Here is a 26,946-nt window from a genome sequence, read left to right as displayed (position 1 = left end):
ATTTATTGCTCATATCTGTTAATAGCTCCCAATGGATGGCACATAAACTCAGCAGATGAACAACAAGACGTACATTTTCACATCTTCATCATTGTATTTTACCAAAAAATGACCAGTAAAGTCAATATCCACTTGTGGAAATGGGTGAACAAAATTTGTCCACTGAGTTAGTAGCTGAGAACCTGAGGATGCTTTATAAGGCAACAAATTGATTTTATTACAAGTTATACAATCACGGGGAAATTTCTTTACCGATTGCTTCCCTTGAGGAATCCAAAAACCAGATAATCTAACTTAGAAAGAATTGAATTGGTTCCTTGATGGCAACAATTTAAATGTGCCTCTTTAATAACCAATTCAGTCAAAAGATAATGTTTTCCTAAAAGTATAGGAAATTTAACTTCAAAAGGGTGAATATTGGAATTCTGTATACGTCCTTTAGTCCGCAACAGACTGTCCTTATCAATAAACAAACCAAGAGTCGATACCCTTGGAGGCATAAACTTATTAGAAGGTTGGTTCAAATATTCAAACTTATAGGGAAATTCTTCCCTCTGTATACAGTAAAAGAGCAACAATTTAGCTCTCTGTTTGGTGTCACAACTTATCACAGAACAATTTTAGATGCCTGTACAAAAAAAGTCTGGAAATTTATTACAGGGACCTCATATCTATATTTTTAATGGCAATCTTTATTTTTTTTAAAACTCATGTTCATCCCTTACAAAGCATATCGCCACTTGGACATAAGGGGCTATTTGGGGCCATATTTAGGAAAGATTAACAAGATATTTATGTTACATTTAAACTTCTGCATATCAGTACAGCCAGGGAAGCAGGCGGGAAATTCCAAAGTCTAGCTGTTCGAAGGAAGAAACTATTAGAAAAGAAAGCTTTCTGGCATTTAGGGACAACAACAGTGAGGGGTGAAATCTTATTGCTAAGTGGGTTTGTCGGGGATATGTACATCGAGGGATCTTAACTAGTATTTATAATTTTATTATATTATTTTTATATTATTTATATCTTATTTTTATATTATTATTATATTATTTTTATATTATTTTATATTATTTATATATTATTATATTATTTTTATGTTATTATTATATTATTATATTATTTTTTATTATTTATATATTATATTATTTTTATATTATATTATTTATATATTATATTATTTTTATTATATTATTTATATATTATTATTATTTTTATTATATTATTTATATATTATTATTATTTTTATTATATTATTTATATATTATTATTATATTATATATTATTTTTATATTATTATATTATTTACATATTTTTATATTATTATTATATTATTTATATATTATTATTATATTATTTTATTTATATATTATTATATTATTTTTATATTATGATTATATTATTTATATTATTTTTATATTATTTATATTATTATTATTTTTATATTTATATTATTTATATATTATTATTATATTATTTATATATTATTTTTATATTATTTATATTTTATTCAGTCATGAGAGTTATTTACCTTTATGTTTAAATAAGTGTCACCTTGAGATTGCTAATGTAGTTTGATCAAATTAGGGCCAAATCTGTAGTAAATTCAGAATTTGTCATTTGATATTGTTGGGATTCTCATTTAAAAAAAATACCAAAATAACAAAAATTCTACAAAATAGTTCAGTTCATGCACAAATAAAACCCTAATGTCTCAACACTATCTTAAAAGTCTGCCGCCAACACACGTCCATCTCACCCCATTGCATATTTCTTTCTATGCTCAGCCACATGCCGGCTGTAGCCAGCCATTCCTCGTCTTCGATTTTACAAATCCCTCTTTTCCTACAATACATTTTACTTCTCTCGATCAAGTGGTATCTCTTTTTCTTGTGCTATTTTTTTGGCTACTGCTGCTAATATCTTACAGCTCCTGCTGATATTTTCCCCACATGCTCATATATGCTCTGTTACATATGCGTTTGTTTATTCAGTTACTTGTTTCTTCCTTTATAGAATTTTGTCAGTAATTGTCAAATTTATCAATTATCTCATTGCAATTTGTTTTTAATTATTCAAACTATTTTTATCGAGTGTTATTCTCACAATGTTTCAGTTGATATGATCTTTAACTTCTTCAGGTGTATCTTGTTGAACTCGGGAATCTTTCTGTCAATCTCAAGAATCTGCACGGTATTTCCAACAAAACATCTTATTTAATCCACACGGATAGCAAGCTCTCCCTCTGTCAGTCATGACCGAGTAGAAGTCTTAAATAATTCGCAATTGTATGCATAGTGGCTTGGGATTGGACCATTCCTGTAACAATCTGGTTCATGTTGATTTTGCAGTAGTTAAGTTCTGCGCAGTTCTAGGAGGTCCATCTTCCCAGGCTTTGCCTTCTCTCTTTGAGCAGGGATTAGTTAATTGCTAATCGCCTGAGGTGCTCTCACAGGGTTGCTCAAGCATTTTCTGCAGGTAAGAGTGCCCCTCCTCAGTTCCACTTTCTGACTGATGTACAAGTTCTTGTAGTGGAAGAGAACTAAATAACTCACCCGCACTGAGGATTGAACCTTCAACTTCCAAAAGAATCTCACAACTGAATTTTACCTAGTACTTTATCCATTACACCACAGGTTTTTGTAGATAATTCTAGGATGACTTAAAGTGAAGATTAGAGAGGCTAGAAAAGATGATATGATTCCATTTCCGTTTGATGAAAACCGGTTTCCTTTTTTTGCTGCAGACCATCTACTAGTTGGCTAGTTGCGTACAAATCCCAAGAGTGATAGGAGCCTTCTATCGTGTCTGAAAGTGACACGTTCAACACGCGAGATCGGAAATGCACCACTGTACAACTCATGCTCTCTACCGATCCAAGTTATGACAAGACCATTGCCAGCACCCTCAAAATGCATCGCTGGATTACCACAAATAATAGGAACAGAACATGCCCAGAGTGATGAAAAAGTTTCCGGCCAGTTACGGTCTTTGGTGTGGTTTCAAATGAGAGCATCATGCCACCTCAAATTTTCGAAGTTGGAATGAAAGTCAACACCAAAGTGTACCTAGATATGCTGAAGAGTGTGGTGATCCCCTGATGCAATCAGGTGGCCGCAGAACTCGGCGTCAACCCACAAGTCCAAAAGGTACCCGGGTTTGGCTTCAGGATTGCTGACTTTGGTCCGTTTTTTCACCGCCTCCTCTGATCTGAACCTACTGGACTACTCCATTTGGTCATCTATCAAGAACATCACCAACATGATCTCCCACAACACCAAAGCCAGCCTGACCACTGCCATCTGCCGAAGCTTGTGGAAATGGTATGCTCCGAGTTCCAGACACATTGAGGCAGTGATTGGGGCTACATTGAATAGATTGTACAGTGATTGGTGGCTACATTGAATAGATTGTACAGTGATTGGTGGCTACATTGAATAGATGTCAGCTCTACTAGATAATCAAGTTACCTGAATTGATTTTTCAATAAAAGTTTTAAAATAAATCTAGTGTTGTTTTCTTTAGGGCAACAACTATTGCTCCATTTTGTAATTATTAGTTGTTCCTGGATCTACAATCTAACTTTACTCTAGCGAGGAAGAAAGTAAATAGAAACAATTGGGCCAGTTAAAGAACACTCTTGAACAATATGTAATGGGGATGTTAGGATTATGAGGGACAAATATTATCTAGTTGGAGCATGTGATTAAATTCATGACTGGCCACTTAACTTTTCCATGGCTGAAAAAAAAAAAAAAAAAAAAAAGACACAAACAGGAGCAGCAATTGTTTCAATCGGCAAATTGTGGTATTGTCAAGAATTAGGATGCTCTGGTGTGGGTAATTTTCTTGCATGGTAGTGGGAGCTCACCTTTGCAACATCCACAATGTATTCAATGTATTTGTTTAAATTCATGTTGTCTGTGAATGTTAGGGTGAGAAGTTTGAAAGATTTTCTTTTAGGTAGGGTGTTATTTGACATGGCAATTGGTTTTGGCGCGAAATGGATAGAAAATACTTTTTAACAAAAAGGAAGTGACCAAAACACGACTTGACCATTACGAGATTGGACACAAAAATGAATATCTCTCTACTAGGTTTATTAATACTGGTGATCTTGAAAAGGCGTTTTAAAAGAATACAACTGTATCTACAAGTAAGGTTCTAAGCAAACTTTAAGGCTGGACTTGAGAAAAAAAAAAAAAAAATTGGTTATCCTCCGGATGTTTTTCTTACTACAAAGGAAATAAGCAAAGTAACTTACCACCTGACGTTTTTTTTTAGAATATAAACTAACATAGTGACCCAATATTGTCTGGGATGGAATGATCAACAAATGTCTCACTCCCATATTTTTATCGTGATAGAAATCGGTGAAGTTGATTATTTTTCAATCAAACCGATTAATTGCTTGCTCTAGTTGGGAACCCATTGCGAGGCAACTGGAGGAAGCTCCACATGCCTTTTATGCCTCCCTACAGTACAGTCTACATTGCATTACTGTTGATTTCATAAGATTATTTTTTTTTTTATATAATGGCTTTAATTAAAGTTTAAAATAAAAAAAGTCAAGTATCACCCTCCAATTATGCTCTAAATAGAAACGTTCATTTCGAATGAACCATCATACTGTGGATTTTAAATGTTGAGCCTTTCAGCGTGTGTGATAATAAAACTTCAAATGCACTTGTGACATTAAGATGTTAACTTTGGTTAAAAATCGCTTGTTCCTTTTATTAGATTATCGGTACTTACAGAAAACATTGACACAATACCTATTTCTTAATACTGCCAGGCACAAAGTACCTTTGTGTGAAATTTCATAAATCGCCCCAATGGGTTTTAAGTCCATAGAGAATGAACTGACAAAAGTTCCTTTTATATGATAAAGATTAAGCATTTTTATAGGAAAGATTGATCCTAAATTTGCTGTCTGGAAAATTGAGATTATAAATCCGGCAACTGGCCATGAGACTAACATGCATCAATAGACAAAAGGTGTTTATCCACAAGAAATTCGTGTTAGACCTCATCATTAGATTCATAATTAAAATATATGCAATTAACTGGTTTGAAATAACCAGCAACTGTATATTTTTAATATGATCACGAAACAAACACCCAAAATTCGACAATATGTCAAGCATAATGCAGTAGTTGAAGATGCATTGTATGCTAGGGTAAAAAAAAAATTAAAAAAAAAAAAAAATTCTTATAAAATTTGATTAAATTGCTAACGTCAAGTTATTGAATGCTTTTCAAATTTCTGTTCAAATGACATAAGTAGGTAGGATTGTAGTTTTTTAAACTTTATATTCTTTCAGAAGTGGGGAGCCAGCCGAGAGATATAAAAAAAAAAAAAAAAAACGATCAAATTTTAACCCAATCATTGCTCTGAATGAATTAACCTTTTGCAAAGCAGTTTCCAAACTAAGGTGAACTTTTTTAGTCAATGATGACTGGAACCAAGTTAAGAGTTGTCCAATTTGCCATCATATTCTGAATTTGTTAAAAAGGCACTTAAATCTATACACAAAGTTGAGTTTTTATTCCATTGACATTAAAAGCCTACTTTTTGTTAAATTCAAATGAACATTAATATACTCAGTCATGGATATGCAAGTGACTGCAATGTTAACTAATTTGCATAGTCTTGAAAAATGAAAATTCAATTTGTTTATTGGATTAGTTTCATTTAAGCTCAGTTCTATTCATGCATATTTTCCACATGGTGCAAAATTGCATAGCATTTAAACTGAAGTTCTAGCACATGCATAGAACAGTATCAAAATTCCTCAACTTTTACTCTATGGACTCTAAACTTGGGGATGTGGAAATGTGGAAGAAATTCGATGTGGTTTTTAGCCGGCAAAAATGGTTACTAAGCGGGTCAAAATTGAACTTGGCAGAAGCAAGTTGCTTTAACAGTGTTTTTGTATGTAAATGTACATTTATGTTAAATGTGCTAAAATTTCTTATCTAGTGATGTACCCTAGTCAATCCTTAATGGTGCAATACATTTTAACACAACGTCTTAAGAAATTTGCCCCCCTCCCCCATTTCAATGAAAGGTATTTATTACCATTACTTAAGGGGGTGGGGGAATGCATTGCACCATGTAATTAACAAACCCTGCCCTCTCAACGTGTGCTTGAAGTCTCATACTTGTCCTGTTTGGCATCCACATATGTTCCTGTCGTTTGCTGTTCACATGTGACCTTTTTTTACTCTTGTGTGGGGGAGGAAGTCAAATTTATCTATATTTTATTGAAACAATAACCCTTTTGGTTCAAATATTGAAATTGATAATTCTAAACAATTTATAGACTAAGTGTTAAAAAATTTCAGTTTGCTTATGTAATTTGATGTCATTTCCTCAAATAATGATACAAGAATCTAGTTTTTGCTCAGAGTATTATACCCTTACACAACTTTATAGAAAGCCAAGCAAAGAAAATTCTAATATGGAATAAGAAATCAGTAAATGCAATTCTGATAAATATTGCTAAAATCTTATTTTTATAAGAAATGCAAGTTTCAAAATTTAAAAGGACATGCTAAAATTGCAACATGAATGTTGACATTTCTTACATTTGAACAGTAGCTGAAGGAAAACATTCAACTTAACTGGTTTATCAATGAATTATTTTTGGGCCCAACTATTAAAACAATTGGTTAGAATTTGCATTAGCAATTTAAAATATAGCTAAGAAAGGAGGTGTGCATTTAAACCAATGGATACATTTAGACTATGGAACTTGCCATGTAGAGTTCACAAAACTCTTGAGTATTGTTGATAAATATGTGAACTTTAAAAATTTTATCCAATAGAGAAAATAATCTTTTACAATAAGTATCATTTGGGTATTAAAATGACATGTTTGATGTGTCATAAAAATCATTTTTTTTTTATCTTTTGGATAATTATTCAAATTTCTAAAGACTCAAGTTTTGAATATAAGTCACTAAAAAAATATATAGCAGCCAATTCGGAATTAAGTTGTGCCTAATAACAATCACTTATGTTTGAAATACAAATTTAAACAATTTTAAAAAGGCACTGAGAATTATTTTTAATTTTACTATAAGGATCATTCAAAATATTTGTATTCTTCCAAAAGCAAATTTTAATTTATTTTTTTTTAGCAAAATGGACATATTCAAAGTACTTACAGTAGAATTGAACTAAAAGAGTTTAGTTTGAAACAAGACAAAAAAAAAAAGTTGCTAAGAAATTTACGCTTAAGGCAATCTCAACTTTTTCATTTTCTTTCATATTCCTGGAGTATAGATCAAGATTAACATTTGATTACCTAATGTTAAATTTAATCTAAGAACAAAACTACTGCCCTAGCAAAGTGTACTCTGCCTATTCCTTTTTTGTTAACCAATTACATTTATTTTTAAACGGAAACTCCCAGAACATAATTTTAATAAGCATAAATGAGCAGCATTTCTATTTAATATTAACCATTTCTTAAATAGACGTAAAAGTTGTTGCATGCGTTAAGATTAAAACAAAACAAAGTTTTTAAATTGTACAGGTTTTATTGTAGCAATCACCAGTTAAGCCTTGACAGCATATTTCCTGACCTTCCACAACATCCTTTTCCTCGCTTGTCTATGTGTGATCAAGGATTGTTCATGTGGAGTCATCAGTCGTCTCATGGCACGAGTTTTCTTGGGACGCAAATCCTTGGGCTTGAATTTTCTGCCACGGTAGTATTTACGAAGATGCTCCTTCTGTGTTTGATTAATGACAGTCAAGACACGGGCAATCGACTTGCGGACAACACGACTGGAATATTAAAAGACAGAATATTAACTTGGAAAACAAGACAGAAAGATTACAAAATTCAGTGTAATATACAGTTATAAAATAGAATAAATCTAATAGCAACTTAGATTAGACTAAATTTTTAAAATACAAAATTGGTTAACAAATACACGAGTACTTCATTCTTTTTAATTTAACATTGAAACAATTTCAATTAATTGAACAGTGTTCAACTATTGTATTTATTACATTTTCAGCATTCCAATATTAGTTTTAAGCATATTTAATTAAAAAACTGTAAACCCAGTTCAACCTAAATAGACAAAATACAGCCATCTTTGATGTATTATATACTCTTTAGGAAACGAAAATATGCCAAGTCATTTAAATTTATCAAGTAGTTTTTTTTTTATTTTTAAACGATTAATGTGAGAGCATTAGCATTACAAGGCTATCTAGAAAGATTTGATTATCGAGTTATTTTTTCTTAGGTTCAAAATAAAACTACTCTATTCAATTTACGTGATTTTTGGAACATGACAGCTTTATCCCATGATGGGTACATACAAAGATTAGTATTTTTTTTAAAATACAATTGAAAGCTAATACTTTTATGCATATTTGCCAATGCTTTCATTCTCCATTATGTTTGTGAATACAAATTATCAAATACATTTAAACTTCCTTTGAAGATTGTAATGTTGGGTATGGGGCAGCCAAATCAGCTGCCAACATTGCCCTGCTTTTTATTGAAACCAGCCGAGAGTTCTTTTTAGTATCCTTGTTCCCTTGAGTGCAATTGTCTGGATCTCTTTTGCACTTGGTTCACCAGGAATATTAGTTAGGTAGGACTTCAGGTTCTTCATAAGCCCTGTGGCACCTATACAAACTGGTAGGACATCTTAAGATTCCACTTTTTCATATATGTGAGACCTTGATATTTGGTCTGTTTCTCCCTTTCAGCTCTGTTCAGATCTATCATTAGGGACACTCGACCAAGGTTGCTACTGACATTCCATATAACTATCTCAGGTTTGACAGCAGCATTTTCAAGGTAGGTGGCTGTAGGGATATTACATGGTTGTAATGTATGGTATACAAATCATTTCCAATGATAGAGAAGGTGAATTAAAAAGAAAAGTGTAAAAACTTACATTTTAGACAATTTTGAAGCTTGACCTCCAGTTACTTTCGCAACCCTGAGATGAGCAAGTTCCTGTGTAAAGAAAAGCATTCAGGTTAATCTTAAATAAAAGTTTACTGCATAATTTGTACATATATGAAATAGTCAACCTTTTAAACATTTGTACAAGTAAAGTTTTAAGAAAACTAAGGTTGATAATTGACAATTTTTGTCCAAATCTTTTTACTAATAATAAAATAAAAAAAAAAAAGTTGATATTTGCTAAAATAGTGATTTTAAAATAAAAATGCAATTCCATACGTAAAAGATTTCATATTATTGGACATGGAAATTACTGGAAAATATACAAGATTTGAGGATATGCAACTTCATATATCCATTTAGAACATTTAACTAGAAAAAAAAAAAGTGTACGGTTCTTAAATCTATCAACCAGTTCTTTTAACTTCAGTGTAATTTAGAAGATGGCAAGGACTTAAAATTATAGATTAAAAACAAAAAATTTGATTTTCCTTGTCTTATTAACACAATTGCAATTTGCAAAAGTTTATCATAGAAAAACATTTAAGCTTAGATCACGTACATTTGATAAATTGTTTTTATGACTAACAAAAGTGGATAAAAAAAATACAAAATATTACCCAAGTAAATATTGTACACCAAAATTTATGTGGTAGATTTTTAAAAATTCAACTTTTAGCGATATTGCTTTATCGTCAGCATGATTACGATGATTAAAAGCTATTTCCTTGATCTTAAATGCTGTGTTTGTACAACTACAATTTAGCAGATTGAATATAATGCTATGAATTTATATACAGATGATAAACATCTTTAGTTAAATCTAAAGAACAATTTAGAATTAAAATCTAAATGGTATTATGATCGTATTAACAAACTTCAGATGATGCATACACACAAAAAGTTTTCATCCAAAAGTTTGGAAATCAAGGTTCATCCAAAAACTGAACTGGAAAGAACGACGAGCAAAAGAAAGTAAAGGCATTTAATAAACATTTAAAAAAATATTTTTAAATTCCATTTTCACCCCAAACAAGGCACAGTGCCAATTTGATGCAGGATGCTACTATCGGGACATATAGTTACATGTAGGGAAGTGAGCAGCAAGATATGTTTACATTACACTTTAACTTTTGCATGTCAATACAGTTGGGAAAACAGAATCCCAGAAGGGAGTTCTAAAGTCTAGCAGTTCTGGGGAACAAACTATTGGAGTAGAAGGCTTTCTTACATCTAGGGATCTGTGTAGAGGGTGGGATTTTGCTTGTTGGGGGTATTTACATAGAGGGGGGTACAAGTGCTTGTAGTTCAGAGCATTCACCATTAAAATACTTGCAGAACAGGCAGAGATGCAACATTTCGTTGATGGGACAGAGGTTGAAGCTTAGACAACTCCAGATGAAGATATTAGTAGCAGATGCACCAGCCCAAATGTGACAATACTCTATACATGGTCGAATGGTGGCCTTAAGGTATAGGATACTTTCAGGCATAAATAGCTTTCTAGCACAGTAGAGAGAGCCCACTTTCCTCACAGCAGCCCTAGCAATGCTCTCAATGTATCTGTCCCAACTAATGTTCTCTGAACATTAGGTTGAGGAGTTTAAAGGAAGTACTTTCAGGTAATGTATTTTTAGCCATACCTATTGGTGGTTGAGAAGGTTTCTTGTAATTATTGAAGGAAACAAGCTTAGTCTTGGCAGCTTTGAATGTGACCATCCATTTTTGTCCATTTAACCAGATTGGAGGTTCTCTATTTCCATGTGTTTATTTGTCCCCCCCACCTCAGGCCTGTTATAGAGCATGGTGTCATCAAATTTACCCATCTCAGAAACCTATTTCATCAGGGAGGTCATTTATGAATATTAGGAATGATAAAGGTCCAAGGATAAACCTTGGAGGTACTCCATTTATATCACTGTTTAGATGTACGACCGTTGATGACAACCTGGGTTCTTATGTAAGGATTTAATTGTTAAGTTTTTGTCCAGTGATACCGTATGATCTGATTTTCCTGAGAAGACCATCGTGCCATACCCTGTCAAAAGCCGTGTTTGGTATATATGTTCAGAGATTACAGTTAGGATATCTGCTGTAGAAGGAGCTTGCCTATATCCATATTTGGCGAACAAGCAATTGCCACAGTTGGTGCAAGATCTTTTATGGTGGACATTATCAAAACTTTTTTTAGGTCCGAATTATATTGGCACATTGTCTGCTGAATTTAAGACAGACAGGTGTTCAGGATTAGGCAAATTGGAGATGCCCGGTACAGGTTGTGTTGCTCTACACCGAACCCGTTCAAAGTCGTCTTTAGGCCACAGCATTCCAAATGTGGACAGATTAGGGACTTATATGGAAAAATGTGCTAGGTGTGTCAATTTCTTGGGAATTTTTTGACACCCTTAAAACTGCAAATAAAATATACAAAACTTGTAATTTCTTTTTAAAGTGGTTTGTTTAATTTCTTTATGGAATATACTTACAAAATAAAGTTTAAAAAATTTTTTTTTTTTTTTTTTTTTTTTTTTAAATAAAAAGTGTTTACAAAGTGCCTGCGCGCGCTCATGCAGCCATTTTTTCTACGTAGTGAAAAGAATTGAATTTTATGAGTTAGATTTTTAAATTGAAAATTTTAATATGGGTTCAATTTTTACAATATTTTCAGGTTTAATTTGAAATTTTATGCTCTTTCCAATAAACCGAATATATTCTAAATAAACGTTTTTTTTTTTTTAAAAAGTTCACCCCCCCCATTGAAATGTCTATTAAAATGAAAATAATTTTCTCACCCAGATTTATATATCACAAATTGAAGATAAAAGATCAATAAATAAAATCTAATTTAAAAAGTTGTGCAAATCTACCTGTAACGTAAAAAAAAAAAACTCCATAAAGAAATAAAATTAAATAAAAGACTCATGTATTCCTTTAAGAGAATAAAAGGAAAATTGTAGTGGAATTTTTTTTTTAAAACGGCAAAAACTAAGTAAAATGTGATCATTTTTCAAGTGCGGTGGTGGCCTATATTTACTAACTTTTGTTTACTAACTTTTGTTTACAAACACATGTAAGAAATAGAAAGGGAGATTAATTCTGGCTGGCGCTTTTAGGCCACCGAAGTTCTCACCTGGGAGAAAGGGAGACAAACGTTTGTCTCCCTTTCTTCCAGGTGTGACTATCTGATATCGCGGTATTTTTGAAGCCTTACTTGAAAGATTTAAAAAGTACATGGAATATAAAATTCCAATAAATTCATAACAATGAAGAATAGAAGTACCCATTGAAATATTTTTCTAGGTAAGCGATTTTGGAATTTATATATATTTATTATATTCGAAGTTAAAATTAGTTGATTTTCTTGAAATCTTTTTAAAAGAAAACCAATTAAAAATAACCTTGCATATTTTGCTATTAAACTTATTAAAATTCAGTCTTTGCTCCTTTTATAAAAAAAAAAAAAAAAAAAAGGTTTAAATTACGGGTTTGTATTACTGTACACAGATTCGAGAAAGTTGTTAAAACAAATATATAACAAATGTTATCAAAGGCAAGATAAGTTACTTTTCTACCAAACTGGATATAGTTTTTGTGTTTTTATTCAATGTAACATGTTTATTTAGCTCGAAAAACATGCAGTGTTTACCGATGTATTGGAAAATTCAAAATGGCGCCCGACACTCTTTAACATGGTAAGTTTGGGAAAAGGTGTTATAAATAATAAACTAGACAAAATATTAAAAAACACCGAATATATGTCAACTTATGTCACGGTAACATGAGCGAATTTCTAACAGTATTTTGTCTAGTTTATTTATAACATCTTTTCCTGAACTTACCGTGTTAAAGAGAGTGTTGGGCGCCATTTTGAATTTTCCAATACATCGGTAAACAGTTTAAGCTGAATAAACATGTTACATTGAATAAAAATACGAAAAATATATCCAGTTAGGTAGAAAAGTAACTTATCTTGCCTTTGATAACGTGTTATATATTTGTTTTTTTGACAAATTTTTCGAATCTATGTGTACAGTAATACAAACCCTAAATTACATTTTAACTAGTTATAAGCTTCGAAAGATAGTAAGTCTAATTATTCAAGTTTTTATCACGCATTTTTAATGGCGATTTCTGACACTGCTAAAGATGTGCCGATAGTTGAAAGGCGTGTTTGATGCTTTGACTTGGACAGGCTTAGTGAAGGACAGCTTTTGGTCAATAAGATCTCTCCTTAGTCTCATCCAGAGTGCAGCACTAGCAGTATCAGAATTTTTTGTGAAAATAGCGAATAATTCCACCCCATCTTTCCAAGCTTATAACTCCTCGAAAAATGCAATTCAAGCCCTAATTTTTTTTTTCAATTAAAGGAGCAAGGACCAAGATTTCATTAAAAAAAAAAAAAAAAAAAAAAAAAAAACGTGTTTTTTTTTTAAAAAGGTTTTAAACTTCGGACTTTACAGGTAAAATTCGACGAGAACACGATGTCCGTTTTTTTTTAAATTTGAATATATTATGTATTGACCTTTTCTCTTCAATTTGTGAGTAAATAATTATGTACTTATCCGAGTCGAAATTAATTATTTTTAGACATTTACAAAATTGGAGGCGTGAATTATTCGACCCCCTGTCTTTCCAAGCTTATAACTCCTCGAAAAATGTAATTCAAGCCCTAATTTTTTTTTCAATTAAAGGAGCAAGGACCAAGGTTCCATTAAAAAAAAAAAAAAGAAAAAAGAAAAAACAAATAACGTGGTTTAAAAAAAGGTTTTAAACTTCAAACTTTACAGGTAAAATTCTACAAGAACACGATGTCCGTTTTTTTTTAAATTTGAATATATTATGTATTGACCTTTTCTCTTCAATTTGTGAGTAAATAATTATGTACTTATCCGAGACGAAATTAAGTATTTTCTTTGTAATAGACACTGGGGGGGGGGGGGAACCGTGAATAAAAAAAAAAAAACGTTTGTCTAAAATATTATATTCGGTTTATTGGAAAGAACATAAAATTTCACATTGACCCTGAAAATATCGTAAAAATAGAATCAATAGAAAAATTTTGATAGATTTTTAAAATTTTAAAATTTAAAAATATTGAGTTTAAAAATTTAAAAATATTGAGTTCGGAAAATTCATTACTGTTTAAAAAAAAAAAAAAAATATTTTTATTACTTTTAAAACAACTGTAATAGTTTATTTTGGAAGTATAATCCATAAAGAAAATAAATAACCCACTTTTAACAGAGAAATTACGAGATTTTTATATTGTATTCGCAGTTTCGTGTTAGGGGTGTCAAAAATTCCTACAAAAATTCTGATACTGCTAGTGCAGCACTGCAGCAGCAACTATTGTCACATGGTGTACGAATGTTTGGGATTGTTATTGACTATCATGTATCGTTGTACACTTGAGTACAACATAACTATTATTAAAATGAATGTGGCCTGGTTATCCCACTGAGGACTTACCTGCAAAGTGCTTTTTAGGAATATTACTAGGCATGTCAGAAACTTTGTGAAAAATATTGAATAATTCGACCTCCTTTCTTTTCAAGCTTATAACTACTCGAAAAATGTAATCCAAACCCTATTTTTTTTTCCTCAATTAAAGGAGCAAAGACCAAGGTTTCATTTAAAAAAAAAAAAAAGTTTTAAATTTGAATATTAATCTTATCTTCAATTTGTGATATAAAACTTTGGTGAGTAAATTACTTTTTAATAGACATTTCAAAATGGGAGGGGGGGGGGCATGAATTTAAAAACGTCTAAAATATTCGGTTTATTGGAAAGAGCATAAAATTTCACATTGACCCTGAAAATATCGTAATAGAATCAATAGAAAGATTTTTATAGTTTAAAAAATTGAATACTGAAATCGTAAAATTCAATTAAATTCATTAGTTAAAATTTTTTTTATACAACTTTAGTTTATTTTGGAAGTATAATCCATAAAGAAAATAAACCACCCACTTTTAAGAGAAATTACGAGTTTATATTTTATTAGCACGTGACTACAAAAATTGATACACCTGGAGTATTACCCCCAACCACATGTCACGAACGGCTTTCGGAATTGAACATTCTTTGCAGGTAAAGTTCTCAGTGGGATAACCAGGCTACATCGACCTTTTTTCTTGCGTTGATTTAAAAATACCTGTGGTTTTTGCTTACAAAGTGCCAACTAAGTTGGAACAAGAAAAAAAAGCCCGACTGGTCAGTCTTAAGTCACTCGAAAATCCAAATTGATATTTTCGTACGATTAATGATAATTAGCTGTAATTCTGTATCAAAACTTCAAGTGACACTTTTCCTCCGTTCTAACACTTGTAAACTAAAACATGCTTTAAAAATAAAGTTAAAACTTTTAGGTTAATTTACGATATATTTACATATAAATCGAAAATTACTGTAATATTTTTTTTTAATTCTGATTTGATCTGAAGGTAAAACCAGAGTAGTTGTGGTCTGGTAGGCCAACACAAACTTTAGAAAGTTGTTTTGTGTGCTGAGAACGAATATCGCATTTAAATTTGGGGCCAGCAACTAGTTTTCCCTAATATACACTAGCATGTGTAAAATACTTGTAATTTCTGAACGCAAGACAAAGACAGTCGATTAATAATCACAACAGAAGTTTAGATACAAATCTCCTTCATACATGAAACATGCGGAAAAGTACGCTTTTCAGTATCATGAAAACTAGTTGCTGACCCCAAATTTAAATACGATATCCGTTCTCAGCACACCCGACTACCACTAGAAAACTTTAAGTGTGTGTGTGTGTGGGGTACTAATATTCGAAAAAATATATAACACGTTATCAAAGGCAAGATAATTTACTCTACCTGCAGGTTTAGTGATTTTACTTTAAAAACGTAATCGATTCGAAAATAATGTTTATCGGTATATTTGAAAAAGCAAAATGGCGGTGTGCTTGCTGTTGAATACGCCAAGTTTGGGAAAATGGGTTCAAACTAAATTATACAAAATACTGTTAAAAACTTAATGTTACCGTAACATAAGCGAACATATTCGGTGGGTTTCTAACAGTATTTTGGGCACTTGTACAGTGTAATCAAACATTAATGGAAAATATCGTAAAGGTTATATTGTACGTTTCCGTTTTGAACTGAAAAAAAAAAAAGAAAAAAGAAAGAAACTGAATTTGATATAGCGCTGTTTTTTTGTTTTTTTTTGTTTACAGCAGAACACCTTTATGACAGCGTGTTGAAGGTAGACATCTTTGAATTTTATGAACACGCCACGGGGAGATAACTCCATTTAAAGCGCCGACACTCCCCTCCACATCTTTATATATAAAAAAAAAACTTTTGCTCGGTATCTTTTAACAGCGAAAAATAGAAATTAAGTTAATTTTTTTTTTGCGGGGGGGGGGGGGGGGGCTTCATTCCATAACGGATAGATGGAATTTAAACTCGGATATTCATTTTTTAATGTCTTGATTAAACTGTACAAGTACCGTATTGTGTAATTTTTTTTTAGTTCGAATTCATTTTCCAAACTTCAATAGCGAGCACTGACACCGCCATTTTTCTTTTCCAAATATACCTATAAACACTATGATTTTCGAACCAGTTAAGTTTTAAAGTGAGTAAAACCACTAAACTTGTGCAGATAGGTAGAAGAGTAAATGGGTTTGTATTTCTGTACACAGATTCGAAAAAGTTGTCAAAAAACAAATAAATGTTATCAAAGGCAAGAAATTACTTTTCTACCGAACTGGATATAATTTGTGTTTTTATTCAATTTAACATGTTTATTCAGCTCGAAAAGCATGCAGTGTTTACCGATGTATTGGAAAATTTAAAATGGCGGTCGACTCTCTAACACGGTAAGTTCTGAAAAAGGTGTAATAAATAATAAACTAGACAAAATACTGTTAGAAATTCGCTCAATATGTTACCGTGACATAACTTGACATATTAGGTGTTTTTTTTAATAGTATTTTGTCTAGTTTATTATTTATAACACCTTTTCCCGAACTTACCGTGTGAAAGAGAGTCGGACGCCATTTTGAATTTTCCAGTACATCGGTAAACACTGCATGCTTTTCGAGCTGAATAAACATGTTACATTGAATAAAAACACGAAAAATTATATCCAGTTTGGTAGAAAAGTAACTTATCTTGCCTTTGATAACATTTGTTATATTTGTTTTGACAACTTTTTCGGTAAATATCCAGATACGCTACTACAAAACGCCGACCACTCTAATTTGTTTTTTTATAGGTAATTGAGGTCGCTGACAACGAATCTGATAGTCAAACTTGGGGCAAATTTACCGTTTGCATAGTATTAACCCCTGAACCCACGAACTACTGTCCACCATTTTGCAGCTTCCGTTTATGCTACGCGCATGCATGCACGCTGTAGCATAAACGACGGCTTCACCAAGCAAACTACGTTGGGGGTGAGGGGATTTTTTTTTTCCAGGACATAGAATTTTCTAATTTTCAAAAATACATTATAGCACTTTTTGGGTGGAAAATTTAAAATTAGCTGAAAAAGAAATAAAACAAGAAAAGGAAAGCACTCCAAGTTGGAGTAGGAGGGGGGGGGTTAATTTATCTGGTTTTTTTTTTTTTTTTTTTTTACCTGGAACATAGAATTTTCAAATTTTCAAAAAGTAACGCACCGACATACCAATTAGAACACCATTTAACATTTTCCGAAGATTTTACTGTGTACATTGGGGGCATGAGCGGGGGGGGGGATGTGATGTTGGGGCGCGCGCGCCCCAACATCACATCCCCCCCCCCGCTCATGCCCCCAATGTACACAGTAAAATCTTCGGAAAATGTTAAATGGTGTTCTAATTGGTATGTCGGTACGTTGAAAAATGTTTAACTAAACTGCAAAAGCACATATTAAGCCACATAAGTTCTATAATTGAATCCCCCTCCCGCAAAAAAGAATGAAAAACAAAGATGTTTGGTGCTTATGTTTTTGTAAACCACATTAAAAACTACGCGAGACAAAAAAAAAAAAAAAAGTCCAATTTGTTGTACTTTTCTTTAACTGTAAGTCATTAAAAAAATGTCAGTCCGTAAGTTTTTGGTACGCCATGTGAGAAGGCAGTTTGCTAGATGAAGCAAGCCGTCGTTCATGCTGCAGCGCACGCGCGTAGCGTAAACGGAAGCTGCAAAATGGTGGAAAGTTATTCGTGGGTTCGGGGGTTAATACCATGCAAACGGTAAATTTGCCCCAAGTTTGACTATCAAATTCGTTGTCAGCGACCTTAATTACCTATAAAAAAGCAAATTAGAGTGGTCGGTGTTCTGTAGTAGCGTATCTGGATATTTACCGATTTTTTTAAACACTTTTTCGAATAGTTACACAAACCCAAAAATAGCATGCACACATACTTGTAGGAGTACAAGTTTCTGATTTTGAACAATAACAGTATTGAGATTCTATCACTAAAACGTTCAGAAACGCAATGGCGATTTCCGACACGTGTGAAAATACATTAACGCTGCAAAGTATTTTAAATACAAGCGATACTTACATTTTTTAATTCTTTGACTTGAGTTTTCAATTCATCCTTTCGTTTTCCGCGGAGATCCTTGGCTTTAACTTTAGCCTGGAATTTAAAATTAAGAGTTTATGAATATTCTATGTTAAACACCTTTTCCAGAAATGAATATTCATCTTTTTTTTTATGACTAAACATACACACCTTTCATTGAAAAGTTGTGTTGGAAGTGATTTTTCAATTTAATACACATAGAAAATATGACGTTTAATAAATCCTTGCAATTTATCACAAATATATTAAACGTTTAAACAATAAGAAAAATAAAACCCATGTTTTACACTTAAATGCACGCGGTTTGAAACGAAGATATAGAATGGTATTTCAACATTAAAATTAAACTTAAGAATAGATCTATATACGAAAATTACATAAATCTATAATGGAAGTGATAAAGTAATGATATAATAAAAAATATGCTCGAAAAGGTAAAACTATTTAAGAGATTAAGACAGATAATAAAATTCGGAGAAAAAAATACTAACCATCTTTATTGGAGTTGAACTAGGAAAGGAAGTTCGAGAGTTTTGTATCACGTGATTAGCTGCATATCCGGTATAACGATATTAGTACTGAAATGAGAAGTATTTAACACAATTTTTTATTTATTTTTTTTTTCTAAAATATTTTCACAATATTTCATAAATTATGAAATACTTTTTAAAATAAAATCTTAATAAATTTCTATGAATAGTAATTATAAAAAAAAAAAAAAAAAAAAAAAAACTTCCGGTATGTATTTTCTGCCAACATTATTTTCTTTTTTTTTTTTTTTTTAAATTAAAATACAACTCGCTCTCTTTAAAAACTTTTTGCTTTTAAATTTAATTATGTCATGATATTTAAAATAAAAAATCAAATATAAAATATTTCACGAAATAATTTATATTTTATTTTGTACTTTTTTTATGGGTCGTACTAAAAATGTACGTCTACTTTATGTCCGTCTAATTGCTGCTGCTCCTGATGATTATGAAGCAACTTCTTTAAAGCCACTTCCGGTTTTTGACAGTGGAAATTATCGTGTGCTATTTAAAAACAATATATATATATTATCTTTGTTAAAAAAATACAATAATGTTCGGACAAGTGATCTTTTCCTAAGAATTTGTAAAATACAATAACAGATCTGCATAAAATAAAATTAGAATTATATTTAGTAATTTACACTACTTTTGGAGGATTAAAAAACAAAAAAAGAATCGAGTTTTCGACCATTCGCATGCTGTTTGTTTTGTTTTTGCGTTAAACATTTTTGTTAAAAAATGCTTTTTTTTTTATTTATCTTTTTATTTTCAGAATTAGGGAAATATTTAAAAAAAAATAATAATAAAATACGAGTCAAAAGTAAAAAGGAAAACACTCTGGCCTACAAAAATGCCCAGACGGTCCCATCGACATTTCCAAGTACGGGCGCCTCGGGCGACTAGCAGTTATCGAAGTATTCTAAAACGGTTTTTAGTCATATGTCAAATACATAGAAAAAGCAAAAAAAGCGTAACGGAAGATTAGGTGACTACTGACTCGGTGTGAGCAAATAAAACGCTATTGTTTCAGTTTTTTTTTGTTTTGTTTTTTTCACTGTTTTGTGTTCGTTTTTAGTATTACATTATAATACTTATAAAAATATATCACTTTATGAAATATTTATTTATATTTGGCAAGGTTGACTTGAGATGTCCACAAGATAGCGACTGAACGAATGTAAAAAATGAAAATGGAACGGAACGCACATTTAAGCGAAACGAGATTATCGCGTCAATAATAATAAGCGTGTATTAATTTTTAACTAATCTATACTTGTTATGAATATGTTAAAAAAAAAGACACAGTAGTGTTTACTTTTGTTTTTTTGTTTTTTTTTTGTTGTTTTCTTAGGGGTTTTGGGGTCGCTGTTGTTGTCGTTGTAAATTTACCGTTTGCATGGTATTAACCCCTGAACGCTTGGACTACGCACGAGCGCGCGGTAGCATACACAAATTTACATTGGTCGTCGCTCGTCAACAAGTACTTTTCCTAATATTAATGCGTGCGTGTTGTTTACACTGGTCGCCATGTGTTGTTTTCGCGCACGCAAAAACAACACATGGCGACCAGTGAAAACAACACGCAATACACTGGATAATAAACGCATTAATATCAGGAAAAGTACTTGTCATCACTTTAAAGAAAAGTGTGGAGGTTGACCTAATGTAAATTCGTTTATGCGCTCGCGCGTTGTCCCAGGGTTTAGGTGTTAATACCATGCAAACAGTAATTTTGCGACGGGCTTGAATATCAGATTCGTTGTCAGCGACCCCAAAACCTCCTTAAAAAACAATTGTTTTTGGTTGGGGCTATTATGGTATTAAACGACATATTTACCTTTTCTTTTGGTTGGTGTTTATTTTTTCGACTAGTCTAAGTTTTACGTAACAATTTAATAAAGAAAACATACAGAAAGAATGAAATGAAATAACTAAGAAATGTTTTTTTTTTTCTTTTACTTTGGAAAAGTCAACTAAACTAGTTTCGCATAAATATTTAATCAACAAAAAAATACCGTAAAAATTAAATTTCATGTTCCATCTCTGCATAATTACCAAAAGAAAACAATAAAGTAAAAAAAGTAAAAATTTTTTTTTTTTTTTTTTTTTTTTTTCGAAATAGAACTTAATCAACAGTCGAGTTTTTTATTTTTATTTATTTATTTTTTTTTGTAACAATTTTGTTTTTAAATACTGGAAATCTGCATGAAATAAAAATAGAATCAGTTTTTCTTTCTTTTTTTTTTTTTTTTTTTTTTTTTGTAATTCTTATGCCCAAAACAATAAGCAATCGCTTTCGCGTCGGCATTCCCCTGTAGGCGACTAATAGATAATCCCTTTTATCATTTTTCTAAAACTTTAATCACAAAATTATAATGTTAGATAATCGAAATTGTCCCTTAAATTTGAAGAAAACTATTTGTTTATTTTTACGCTAGTTTGATTTTTAATAGTAGATCCCCCACCTCAAAAGCAAACAAACAACCCCCCCCCCCCAAAAAAAAAAAAAAAAACAAGCAGTGTTCATCAAGTTGCTTCATTCTACAAAATTCTCGGGCAGAAATATTGCGTTCAAATCTATACGTACATAGCAAGCAATCTATACGGACATAGCAAGCAATCTATACGTACATAGCTAGCAATCTATACGTACATAGCTAGCAATCTATACGTACATAGCTAGCAATCTATGTACGTATAGATTGCTAGCTATGTACGTATAGATTGCTTGCTATGTCCGTATAGATTGCTTGCTATGTACGTATAGATTTGAACGCAATATTTCTGCCCAAGAATTTTGCAGAATAAAGCAACTTGATGAACACTGCTTGTTTGTTGTTGTTTTTTTAGAGGTGGGGGATCTACTATTAAAAATTAAACTAGCGTAAAAATAAACAAATAGTTTTCTTCAATTTTCAGAGACAGTTTCGGTTACCTAACATTATAATATTGTGACAAAAGTTTCAGAAAAACATTAAAAGGGATTATCTAGCTGTTAGTCGCCTAGGGCGTCCCTACAGGTCAATGCTGACGCGGCAACAATTGCTTATTGTTTTGGGCATAAGAATTTAAAAAAACAAACTGATTCTATTTTTTATTTTATGCAGATTTACAGTATTTAAAAAAAATTGTTAAAAAAAAAAAAAAAAAAAAAAAAAAAAACTCCACTGCTGATAAAATTCTATTTGGAAAAAAAAAAATAAACGAAAACAAAAAGATTTTTTTTTTTTTTTTAATTTTTTTTACATAGGCATAACCACTTATCAAGGCCCAGAGACCACTCCGGCAATAAGGGGTAAGAGTGTACAGCAATTAATTGGAGAATGTAGTAATCGTCAGTAATGGAAATTCGGTAAATTTGTTAACAAGTGGAATGGCTCATCAGAAACTTGTTTACGTTGGACTTGGAGACAACCATATTGTAGTCAACTGGAAAGCAAGAAAACGGAAGACGATTCCACAGGCGTGCAATTCTAAGAAAGAAGCTTTGTTTATGGAATCTACGTTTAGGTTTAGGCACAAATAAAGAGTGGGGGGGGAATTATTGATAGTGTTTTCAGCTAGACGAGTGTTTCTTGTGAAAGTTTGGCGAGGGGGACCATAGATTGAAGCTCAGTCGAACACTTTTCATGAAAATAACGATACATCAGAAACAAACTTGCAACATCTCTTCTGTGAGATAGAGGTTACAGTGAAGAGAAAAGGACATCTCCCACGAGGCCATGAAGTCTATTTTGAACTCTATCAAGGCAGGACAAGCCCTTTCTAGCAGCTCCTGTGAACGTATCTGGCTCTTATATAGATAGAGAATTGCATCAGCAGTGAGATATCTACTGGATCGATAGAAGGATCCCACCATTTTTTCAGCAGCCTTAGCAACAGATTTGATGTACAAGTTCCATTTAAGATCAGGAGTAAAGGTCAAGCCCAGAAGATTGTCAAAACTTGAGGCCTCCCCAAGACGAGAGCCATTCATTTTAATTGATACCAGATGGGGATCAGAACGTTGATGATGTAAAGATAGAAGCTTGCTTTTAGATGCATTAAAAGTAACCAGCCACTCCTTTCCCCATTGTACAACGTGATCAAGATCAGAAGAGAGAGAATTGGAGAGAACTTGGTCGTTTACTGTCTTAGATGTGTTACCATAGATGGTAGTGTTATCAGCAAAAATGTCTATGATGTGATTTGTAAGATCATTAATGTAGATCAGGAAAAGAGTTGGGCCAAGGATGGACCCCTGAGGGACTCCAGCATTAATACTGTGAGCTTCTGATTTTTGCGCATCAACTACTACTCTTATGAACCTATCAGAGAGAAATGATTTAATAATTTAGAAGACTATAAGAGAAGTTTTTACTTTTTTATTTCATTGTTTTCTTTCGGTAATTATGCAGAGATTTAACATGAAATTTAATTTTTATTGTATTTTTTGTTTATTAAATCGTCATGCGAAAGTACAGACTAGTTGAATTAAAAAAAATAAATGGAAAAATAAAAAACAAATATTTCTATGTTATTTCATTTCATTTTTTTTTTTTTTATGTTTTCTTTATTAAATTGTTACGTAAAACTTAGACTAGTCGAAAAAATAAACACCAACCAAAAGAAAAGGTAAATATGTCGTTTAATACCATAATAGCCCCAACCAAAAACAATTGTTTTTTAAGGAGGTTTTGGGGTCGCTGACAACGAATCTGATATTCAAGCCCGTCGCAAAATTACTGTTTGCATGGTATTAACACCTAAACCCTGGGACAACGCGCGAGCGCATAAACGAATTTACATTAGGTCAACCTCCACACTTTTCTTTAAAGTGATGACAAGTACTTTTCCTGATATTAATGCGTTTATTATCCAGTGTATTGCGTGTTGTTTTCACTGGTCGCCATGTGTTGTTTTTGCGTGCGCGAAAACAACACATGGCGACCAGTGTAAACAACACGCACGCATTAATATTAGGAAAAGTACTTGTTGACGAGCGACGACCAATGTAAATTTGTGTATGCTACCGCGCGCTCGTGCGTAGTCCAAGCGTTCAGGGGTTAATACCATGCAAACGGTAAATTTACAACGACAACAACAGCGACCCCAAAACCCCTAAGAAAACAACAAAAAAAACAAAAAAACAAAAGTAAACACTACTGTGTCTTTTTTTTTTAACATATTCATAACAAGTATAGATTAGTTAAAAATTAATACACGCTTATTATTATTATTATTATTGACGCGATATTCTCGTTTCGCTTAAATGTGCGTTCCGTTCCATTTTCATTTTTTACATTCGTTCAGTCGCTATCTTGTGGACATCTCAAGTCAACCTTGCCAAATATAAATAAATATTTCATAAAGTGATATATTTTTATAAGTATTATAATATAATACTAAAAACGAACACAAAACAGTGAAAAAAACAAAACAAAAAAAACTGAAACAATAGCGTTTTATTTGCTCACACCGAGTCAGTAGTCACCTAATCTTCCGTTACGCTTTTTTTGCTTTTTCTATGTATTTGACATATGACTAAAAACCGTTTTAGAATACTTCGATTCGCCCGAGGCGCCCGTACTTGGAAATGTCGATGGGACCGTCTGGGCATTTTTGTAGGCCAGAGTGTTTTCCTTTTTACTTTTGACTCGTATTTTATTATTATTTTTTTTAAATATTTCCCTAATTCTGAAAATAAAAAGATAAATAAAAAAAAGCATTTTTTAACAAAAATGTTTAACGCAAAAACAAAACAAACAGCATGCGAATGGTCGAAAACTCGATTCTTTTTTTGTTTTTTAATCCTCCAAAAGTAGTGTAAATTACTAAATATAATTCTAATTTTATTTTATGCAGATCTGTTATTGTATTTTACAAATTCTTAGGAAAAGATCACTTGTCCGAACATTATTGTATTTTTTTAACAAAGATAATATATATATATTGTTTTTAAATAGCACACGATAATTTCCACTGTCAAAAACCGGAAGTGGCTTTAAAGAAGTTGCTTCATAATCATCAGGAGCAGCAGCAATTAGACGGACATAAAGTAGACGTACATTTTTAGTAAGACCGCTTTTTTTATATGTTGAAACTGAGGCTAACTTCCGGAAGGTGAAGCTTATTTCCGGGGCGTGCTTAAAATTTTCTTGTCATTTTCTGGCCAACATTGCCTTTTTCTTTAAAATAAGAAAAATTGGTTTTCCTATAAAAAAAGGAAACCGAAAGTACACTTAAAAATATCAAATAGCAATTAGTACGCCATGTCGAAGAATACGGGTGCCTGTAAGTTCCGGAAAGTGGACGTCGATCAGTTCGATGAGGACAAATACCACGACGAGGTGACAGAAGAACAAGAAAAAGGACCCAATGTTAGCGAAGTTACCAACCTTCTCAATTCGTATCCTTTAAACTTATTTATTTATTTTTAAACTACAAGTAATCATTTATGTATATTTTTTATAGATGGCCCAGTTGCTACAAGCTTTAATATTTAATGTTTGTTTGTTTTTGCGTGTGTGTGTCAACAACAAAAAAAAAATACGACCCCTCTTTAAATTTTTGTAGACATTGTGAAATAAATACGTTTCGTTTTTATTCAAAATTTAACCTAATAGAAAAAAATACATATATACAGACAAATCTTTGTATCTACTCGTCACGGAGTGGAAATGTCATTCTAGAAATCATGTAAATTGATCAAGTAGCTTTATTTTAAGCGATTAATGTGAAATTGGTAGCATTACACGACACGGCTGATCTCAAATTTGAATTATTCTGAACTTATCTGCCCTTGTATTTTTTTTCTCTCTCTCTCTCTCAAGAGTGTTGCGAGAAAACTTGATCAATTTACGTGGTTTTTGGAATATGACCTGTTCATTCTTTAACGGGTACATATAATGATTTGTATGATTTATTTATTTATTTTTAATTAGGTTGAATTCTAAATAAGAAACTAAATACTAATTTCATAATTTTATCACTCGTTAAAAATCTCCTAAATCGTCTCACGATTTTATATTTAGATTAATAATCGGTACTTATGCTGAATACGGACCGTGCTAAAATAATGACGTTATTTAGAAATCCATTCTTAACATGGTGAGAAGGGAGGCGTTTTGTAACTATTCTTTATTTACACTTAAAAATTTAAGAAACAAGATACCGTAGAAATTGAATTTAATTAGAAAAGCCCTTAAAAAAATGGCACTTCAGATTTTGCCTAAATACCGATTAATATTTTAAAAAGAAAAAACTTATTCAGATGATTTCAAAGGAAAAACTCCACACCTTTATTTCAACGCAAGCATAATTAGAATAGGCGTTAATGCCGAACTTGATATCCATAAAAACCGATGAGAGGAAAATTAAAATGTGAACTAAGAAATACTGTCAGTTTCAAATGTTTAAGTTTGTTTTGGACGAAACACATCCTGTTTGTAAAAATAAATAAATAAAATACTCTGTTCACAGCATCATTTTCTTGAAATAGATGGGCGTTATCATTTATTTTTGAAATTGTTCTTTACAGTAAACTCGTTATAAAATTAAGAAGTTGAATAAAATGTTTGGTTTTTAAATAGTGGAAAAAAACATAAATTTAAACGGAAACATAAGTAAACGTACATAATGTAGTTAACAAACGAAAATTCGGGGGGGGGGGGCGTTATATCACGGCCACCGAGAGTAAGAAGGAGGCCTGTTAACTGAAAAATGGCTGCAGGCAATGTTGGTAAGATGTCAGGCTGTCAGTACCATATGAGGGCCATTTGAAAAAGAGCAATAAAACATTTTTAAAAAGAAACACAGTTCGATTAATACTGAAACTGATGAACTTTATTCAATATAAAATATAAATATTACCTATGTAAAATTAATTTTAAAGCAATATACAATTTAATACTGATAAAACTGAATTATGAATTTAGGGAAT

General features: G+C 31.8%; 2 protein-coding genes across 2 annotated transcripts in view; one reads left to right on the top strand and one right to left on the bottom strand.

The window, feature by feature from the left end:
* Positions 1-7,528: 7,528 nt before the first annotated feature.
* On the bottom strand, positions 7,529-19,063 carry LOC145247565 (large ribosomal subunit protein uL29-like). Its single transcript, XM_080109411.1, has 4 exons — positions 18,984-19,063; positions 18,472-18,546; positions 8,932-8,993; positions 7,529-7,798 (listed from the first exon to the last, which is right to left on the bottom strand). The coding sequence occupies exons 1-4, from the start codon at positions 18,984-18,986 to the stop codon at positions 7,567-7,569; spliced, it is 372 nt and encodes a 123-aa protein (XP_079965537.1). The 5' UTR covers positions 18,987-19,063; the 3' UTR covers positions 7,529-7,566.
* A 6,040-nt stretch (positions 19,064-25,103) lies between these two features.
* LOC145247564 (actin-related protein 2/3 complex subunit 5-B-like) overlaps positions 25,104-26,946 on the top strand; it is a 32,672-nt gene continuing 30,829 nt past the window's right edge. The window contains exon 1 of the mRNA XM_080109410.1: positions 25,104-25,413. Coding sequence (XP_079965536.1) covers positions 25,277-25,413 — 137 coding nt within the window. The 5' untranslated portion in view covers positions 25,104-25,276. The remainder of the gene's footprint in view (positions 25,414-26,946) is intronic.

This window comes from Euprymna scolopes, chromosome 25 (genome assembly GCF_053919585.1).
Source record: "Euprymna scolopes isolate OS-2025 chromosome 25, ASM5391958v1, whole genome shotgun sequence".
NCBI lineage: Eukaryota > Metazoa > Mollusca > Cephalopoda > Sepiida > Sepiolidae > Euprymna > Euprymna scolopes.
This window is presented reverse-complemented; position numbering and strand designations above follow the sequence as displayed.

Excerpts from the sequence above, each read along its gene's own strand:
- LOC145247565 (XM_080109411.1), bottom strand. Across the intron at positions 8,994-18,471 it reads AAGTCAAAGAATTAAAAAAT|GAACTTGCTCATCTCAGGGT; the intron begins GTAAGTATCGCT and ends TTCTTTACACAG. Across the intron at positions 7,799-8,931 it reads GCTTCAAAATTGTCTAAAAT|TCGTGTTGTCCGCAAGTCGA; the intron begins GTAAGTTTTTAC and ends TTAATATTCCAG.